General features: G+C 41.2%; 1 protein-coding gene across 1 annotated transcript; it reads left to right on the top strand.

The window, feature by feature from the left end:
- Positions 1-2672: 2672 nt before the first annotated feature.
- LOC116939831 (gamma-crystallin S-like) lies at positions 2673-5920 on the top strand. The gene is made up of 3 exons (XM_032948685.2): positions 2673-2695; positions 3617-3859; positions 5516-5920. The coding sequence occupies exons 1-3, from the start codon at positions 2687-2689 to the stop codon at positions 5789-5791; spliced, it is 528 nt and encodes a 175-aa protein (XP_032804576.2). The 5' UTR covers positions 2673-2686; the 3' UTR covers positions 5792-5920.
- The last annotated feature ends 2123 nt before the right edge of the window (positions 5921-8043 follow it).

Here is an 8043-nt window from a genome sequence, read left to right as displayed (position 1 = left end):
ATTTGAGACATTGTACTCAGTGTTGCTATGCTGGGTAAGTGATTCGTGTGGGTCCATTGTACGGGCAGCGTCGTGTGCCATGACTCTTGGCTGCAGCACAATCCACAGTTAACATTAAATTGTGGCAGCAGCAGCAAAATAAACATCAACATATGCCATTTCTATCTACTGCTGGATAAAGGCCTCCCGACGCAATCACAATCTCTCCTGGCCCTGCGATGCCATAATTCGCTGTATCCGCGCAGACTAACTGATCACATTGTCCTATCTGCTGCATTCTCGAGGCTGCAAGGACAATAATTGCATCGGAATGTTACTCATCACGGTCATAAGTGACACGGGACAATATTTTGGCTGTTACCTAAACATGATTTAAAATATAAAAGGACATTTTAACCATATTCTTTGGGTCTTTCGGTAAAGTCACGTAGATAGGTTCAAATATCATAACAAAAAGGTGCCCCAATGGGTTCTCCCTTATCTCCGGGTGTAGCCAATGTTTTCATGCAAAAATTTGAGACAGACGCCTTCCAGGCATCCACTCTAAGTCCGTCCTTGTGTAAGAGGTACGGAGATGACACGTTCGTTATCTGGCCACATGACCGCCTAGCTCTGAACCAATTCCTCAACCACATCAATTCCATACAACCAGCCATCAAATTAACCATGGAGGTGGAAAAGGATGGCAAGCTACCATTCTTGGATATTTCAATCGAAAAGAGATCAGATGGCGCAATGGGCCACTCTTTCTACAGGAAATCAACCCATACGGATGCCTACCTAAAACCTGACTCCCACCACCATCCATCCCAGAAGAATTCCCCCATCAAAACTCTACACCATAGAGCTCAATGTAATTCCGACCATCATCACCTATCCAGTGAACTGGAACATGTACACCAAGCTCTAAAGAAGAATGGACTACACAATACATAAAACTATCACCCAAACCGTTGGGATAGAATCATTTGAGGACCCAATCAAGACCATATTCGTGAATATACGGCAGATCTGAAACACAGTAGAACTAATACCTTGGCCGTGGCTGATCATTGTTTTAATGCGGTGGGCTCACACGAAATTTATTTATCTAAGATGGAAGGCACTTTGCAAACCCACTAGCTATCAACAAAGATTCGTTCATGAAGCCATCCATATATACAGACAGAGAAACAATTTCAACCAAGAAGATGGGTACAAACTTAGCAATCACTGGAAGGACGTTATTAACCAGTTTAAGTCATAACTGGCTGTAATGTTACCATTTTAGACCTGGTAGCCCTTTAATTGGTGGAAGCACACCACCGGGACGATCACTGCCCACTTCTACCATCACCACTATTAGTAGTAGCCTTTTATTAGTGGAAGCTCACCACCAGTGCTGTCGTGGCCCTCTATGAGTACCATCACCTCTAGCAGCAACCTCCACCATCAACAGTGTGAGTGTGTAAAGCGAGGTGCAATCATTACTTGGTAACCCTTTAATTGGTGGAAACACACTACCAGCGTTGTCGTCACCCTATACGAGTACCATCACATCTTACACCTCACTACATCACCATCTAGCACCCCCTACATGCTTAGGCACACCGTTTTTAATTCCTTACATTAACATTAGCTGCCCCACGCATGCTGCTGACACCTGGGCTACGCCAATTTAAAACTTTTACAAACAGTTTGCCTTTAGAGGCTAACCCCCCTTTAACTGATGGCGACCGCTTGTGTTGCGATCGAAACGTCGTAATTTTTTTGTTATTTTCTTTCAACCTATCTACGTGACTTTACCGAAAGACCCAAAGAATATGAATTCCTGCAGTCACGAAATCTTTAACTCAAGACATTTTAACCCTTTAACAAAAGTACATACATTAGTGTAGTTATTTAATAGGTCTCTTACTATAACCATGAATCAAATGATACTTGTGTTTCGCCCGAAACGTCGTGATTTATTTTATTTTATATCTACGTGAATTTACCGAAAGAACCAAAGGGTATGGATTCCAGCAGTCACGAAAGCTTCAAATCAAGATATATCAAATGAATATAAACAATCAACTGCCTTCTTCTGTTTTATATAATATACATCACAGCATTTGCCAAGAAAAAAATACATTACCGAGCCCATATATGTGTTTTAAACACTCTATGTGGTACATTTCAACGTACATTACGCACAAATACAGATTCAGTCTAAAGCGATTAGCTGATTCGATGCCAGAGTAAAATAATCAGCCTAGGTGCTGGCCACAACTAATTTCTCACAAGTAAACTTGGTTTTTTATGTGTTTGCGGTTTATATGATATTTCCATGTGAATAAGATAATAGGTATATTGCAATTGGTGTATGAGCTTGTCTATTTCATGCAAATTATACCATTTAATGTAGAACTATTTATCCAAGCATTTACTCCTGATGTTTAGCTTCGCAATGACTAATTACAGAGAGTGAACATTCAACACGCGGTGGATGCTCGCTGCACGAGCGATATAGACGAACAAAGTAAGCATTTATATTGCTGATGCACCACTCAATAAGCAATGGATTGCTAAACCCAGCGTAACAATGAATACATTGTGAGAGGTTGACAATTGGATTGCCACCAAAGGGGAATGCTCAGCCCTATATATAGTGTCCCGGCAGCATCAACTAAGTGCACTCCTCTGGGCTGATAACCATAGCCTCACCATGAAAAAGGTAAAGTGGTAAAGTATCGGTGTGTTGGTAATACACCACAATTCAGCTGAGCCTGTGCCTATGTACAGCGTGTCACACACATATCACACAGCGTTCACCATTGTAGCTCTAACTACTCACTCACTGAGTACTCACTCACTGAGTACTTAGTAGGGATCCGTGGCATTGCTGATGGTTCACACTCTGCTGCAAGTGTGGCCACATAGGTTAAAATCCTGGGTGTTATATTTTACCTTGAAATCCCTCGAGATGGAACTTCTCTTTGTAAAGGGTTTCCAGGGTCTCAACTGACACGGAGTAAATACGTGACACATAAGCAGACATTTTCAATCTATTACTAATACAATTTGTGTGTGTACAATCTAATATCACACCCAAACACACGAGTGCTGTTTCTGAAGATTTTGTTCTATTCACTGCGAGAAGCTGTTGTTGGTCAATTCCAAATCAGACTAACAATATTTCAATTTAAATAAAGAATAACATTTTGGGGGGTTTTCATTCTCTAATTCTATTTGCTTCATTGTTTAACTTGTTTTTTCATGCTCTTGTTTTTGGAATTCGGTGGCCCAGGTTACTCTTGAAAATGAGACTCATCCTGGCATCAAGGATTTTCACCTGGCTAAACAAAATCAAATTGGCATTGGACTTGAACGTGTTTGTAGACATTATAGCATAGTGGTGGTTTCTTTTTCACAGTCACGGAAAAGAAACGGAAGATTTTCTCAGAGGAATGCCAATTCGTCAAAATATTGAAAATTTCCTTTCCTCTGAATGGCAGTACAGTAATATATAAAACATAATGTAGTACATTTAATAAAACTATTATTCTACGTGTAAGTTCACTAAGCAGCAACTTCACAACCTTTAACGGCTCGTGAAATCTGGCGTGTGTGCCCCACACTCGGCTGTGCACCGCAGATCATCTTCTTCGAGGAACGGGACTTCAAGGGCCGCCGCTTTGAGTCCAGCCAGGACTGCATGAACATGGCGTCGAACCTGAGCCGCTGCAACTCGATCCGCGTGGAGGGCGGCGCCTGGGTCATCTACGAGCGTCCGGACCACAAGGGCAACATGTACATCATGGAGCCTGGGGAGTACCCCGAGTACCAGCGTTGGATGGGGTACAACGACCACATCGGCTCTTGCAGAAACATCCGTGGTGTGAGTATCCCAACGTGCGGCCAGTGCACAGGGGGTGGGGAGGAGGAAGGAGCAGAAAGAAAAGTGTGACGTCCGGTGTGATGACTTCTGACATTTCTTGATGCTCTATATCTCAGCATACTGGAATTTTTAAAAGCGCCTCAACTAAGGCGCTTTAAGAAGAATTAATGACAGTACAACGTACGGTAGTAGATGCGGTGAATTAAATAGATGAGATGAAGCAATGGGGAAAAATCTGTGATTCATGAATTCGGTGAAAGCGAATTGATGACAGTTAATAATGGATTGAATAATTGGGGAATGAGTGGTAGCCATGTAATGCTGTTGTTCAGTAACGGTGGTGGTTATGAGGTGGGGGGGGGGGAGTTAAGGGGTCGTGTGGTGAGCTAGGGAACAATAAGTGAGTTTTGAGAGAGTGAGCAGAAACTGAGTGAGCGAAGGTGTCCGCTTAATGTGGAAGTTTGTTCCAGTGAATGGGGGGCAAGAATAGAGAAATATCGAAAGCGTGGATTGAGCGCAATAAGAAGGAAGAACAGAGAGCGACAGCAACGATTGAGAACGTAGAGGGCGAGAAGGGGACGTAGAAAGATAAAGGAGTGGCAAGATATGGTGGGGCAAGACCATGAAGCGATTTGAAGACTCGTTTTATTGTACATATTTCGTTTGGTGTTGACTATTTGTGTTGCTGCTCATAGACCGTTTATAAGTTTTTGGTTCTTTCGGTAAAGTCACGAAGGTATAAAATAAAATAAATCACGACGTTTCGGGTGCAACACAAGCGTCCGTCATCAGGTGGGACAACCACAGCAAGAGTGTAGTGCTGCTCACTACACTGCAGTCACGAAAACTTCAAATCTAGATCGTTTCTAAGTTTTTCACCTTTGGATTTTCATTTAAACGAACTTGAAATACTCAAACATGCAGGGTTATGCGGTGTTTTAATGCTCATGCGTTTGGTTTGATCACCACATTGGCTCGATCTCAGGTCGCACTGAATGTGTTGCTTGCTGCAGGGCGATGTGGGCCTGTGTTCAGCAACTGTGTTTTAATAAAATACGGTATAGGTTATATATTTAAAATTTTCATATATGCCTGCTATGTACGTTTCAATTGACACCCTGGACACCTTTGCAATGAGACGTTTCATCTCAAAGGATTTTCTGGTGAAATGTACCGGTACGTACAAGATACATTTCTAAATAAAAATCACTGCCAAGAATAACGACAAGAAGCTGATTTGGAAGTAGCTGAGAGCCCTCGAGTTATTTTTTGAAATTAAATTGTTTAACAAAAATAAGATTTAACAATGCTGATACGTACATTACTTTTTAGATAAGGTCACATAATGATCTGCCCAAATTTGTGTCATAAGTCCCTCCACCACCGTGATATATTAAAAAAATTGATATTGTCACGTGTACCAGAGTATTCACGTGCAATGTATTATTGTTTAACTTCACTCACCAGGTTGATTAAACATTCTCACAGGCAAAGTGTGCAAATGATATCTGAAGTTGTCTGGCTACCATCCGGTGAGGTCATTACGGGGCCTAACCCCCCAACCAAAATCCATTACGAACCATAACATTGGCTGCGAAACCCCACGCATTAAATCTAAAACCCTGTTTGTGTGTGGGGTTTTTTCCCTTCTTTCAGCAAAACAGTTCCAACTTCCGCATGACCATGTATCAGCATGATGACTTCGGTGGGCAAACCATGGAGTTGACCGAAGACTGCTCACACCTGCACGACCGCTTCAGCATGAGAGAGGTGCACTCTGTGAGGGTGCACGACGGCGCCTGGGTGGCGTACGAGGAGCCGCACTACCGCGGGCGCCAGTACCTGCTGGAGAAGGGCGACTATCGCAAGTGCAGCGAGTACGGCGCAATGAGCCCCACCATGCAGTCGGTGCGCTGCATCCGACGATTCTGAATGCTTTGCTGCAGCTCACCGAGGTTTAAAAAAAAACATGTAACGGTCTAAACTCGAGCTGCACATTCTTCAAAGTTAGAAAACAATTGTATTGGTTTTCTGTACAATAAATTGATTGGATGAGCATTACCTCTCTGAGAGTGTGAGATTTCTTGTGATGGCTGACAATGGTACGTGTGTTTGTTGATCTAATCATATATCGCTGAATATCACAACTATAAAACATATATACGAGATGAGCAGTGGTTAGTGCACTGCAATATGAATCAATAACCAGAGTTCGATACCCAAATATGAGGAATACTTGTAGCAAATTCATATTCTTAGGCACCCCTTGCATCCCGCATTGAGCAGCATGGTGAGGTATAGTCCAACAAACCCAGTAACCTTCTTCTTTGGTTCTTTCGGTAAAGTCACGTAGAATGAGAATAAAATAATAAATTGATAAAATAAAATAACACAATAATATTCTCACGACGTTTCGGCCACAACACAAGCGGCCTTCATCAGGTGAAGTCTCGTCCCTTCACCTGATGAAGGCCGCTTGTGTTGTGGCCGAAACGTCGTGAGAATATTATTGTGTTATTTTATTTTATCAATTTATTATTTTATTCTCATTCTACGTGACTTTACCGAAAGAACCAAAGAAGATGAATCCTTTCAGTCACGAAAGCTTTAAATAGAAACCCAGTAACCAACACGGCATGGAGACAACTTCATCCAACAGTGGGTAGACTCTCGTCCTAATTTACAGTAAAATCCAACAGTTATTAAACATTTCACAGGTTGATCTGCGCCTGAACACATATACACCATTAATCACAATATCATAGCTTGCTCTATGCCAGGACACAGACACAGGTAATAAAAATATCACAGCTCAATCCATGCTCGATCCATGCTCAAACACATAGACACATGTATTCAAAATGTCATAACTCGATCGGTGCTATCCGTATTCCATCAGAGCTCGATCAGTGCTCGATGGGATCTCGATCCGTGCTCGATGGGAGCGCGATCCGTGCTTGATCTGTGCTCGATCCCTGTTCACACAGAGTTCATGACAAACATAAAAGTACAAACTTCGTAATATTTTATCAATGACCAAAAATATGAACATCAGAAAACATTAATGCTACAAAACGATTTTAAAGGCCGCTTTCACATTCTATCAAACTTCCTGTGTAAACTCAGTAATACAAGTTTAACATGTAGGCTTTCGCGACCAATATTATTCATAATAAAGGTTTTTGGGTTAGATCGCGTTTATTTATAAATGTGTCGTAACCCTCCACCACCCGACACGGCCAATCAGCAAAAAAAGTGTCACGTTGACAAAAGACAAATAATTCACTACTTTAGCCCACCGGTGTGTTGAAGAGGGTTACGACACATTTATAAATAAACGCGATCTAACCCAAAAACCTTTATTATCAGTAGAAAAACTTACATTTCAGAATCTGGCACCACTTCGATCTTCCCATGTTACTCAATAGTTTATTTCACTGCAGAAACTGCAAGACTTTCCTTGGCCAGTCTTTTTTGCCTGTGCCTTTCTTTTGCCTCTTTGATTGGCTGTTTGTTTAGGTTGAAATGTGTCAACACTTGATGCTTCAATAATTCCTCTGAGGTATTTTTGTATTGTTTTCTTTGTTGCTGCCTGCCTTCCAGCTCGATTTTGTGTAGTGATGCTAGCGACACATTGTGTGGAAATACTTTGCTTGCGTTTGTTCAGCGATTGTCCTATACAATTTTTCCCACGATTGATCTCGGGTACAGATGTCACTGCAGTATATATTGCTCTTTCCCAGGTCCTCCTGATGTTCAAAATTTACATATTCTCTACAGGTGTATTAGCCAGGGCAAACTCGTTTTTTTTTCAGCTGACTATTATTAGCATTTTGGGTTTCCACAATAGATATTAATGAATAATTTAAATGTAAAAATTAAAAAATACGTAAATTTCCCTAAAAATTCACCTGCAAAACACAAAATAACATTTGCAGATTAAGAATATATTTTTTATTTAGATCAGTTATGTTGTAAATATATTAATTATACGTACATTTAAACCATCACTAAATTTCCTTTGGATCATATTTGTCCTAATCCATGGCTTTGTTCTTAGGGTGCCTGCATTTGTACTTTCGGGACTGTACAAGTCTTATCAAGAAAACATGAGTTGCATCAGTGCCATATATCTCTTTCATAAATATTAAAGAAGTATTACTCACCATTTTCATCCATTTCCG

The sequence above is a fragment of the Petromyzon marinus genome, chromosome 7 (assembly GCF_048934315.1).
Source record: "Petromyzon marinus isolate PM22_M1 ecotype Great Lakes invasive population chromosome 7, UKy_Petmar_22M1.pri1.0, whole genome shotgun sequence".
Lineage (NCBI taxonomy): Eukaryota > Metazoa > Chordata > Hyperoartia > Petromyzontiformes > Petromyzontidae > Petromyzon > Petromyzon marinus.
The sequence above is the reverse complement of the archived record's forward strand: the minus strand, read 5'-3'. Positions and strand labels throughout refer to the sequence as shown.

What these genes read in the sequence shown, in the direction of transcription:
- LOC116939831 (XM_032948685.2), top strand. An exon ending in CTTGCAGAAACATCCGTGGT is followed by an intron (nt 3,860 to 5,515) that starts GTGAGTATCCCA and finishes CCCTTCTTTCAG; the next exon opens with CAAAACAGTTCCAACTTCCG.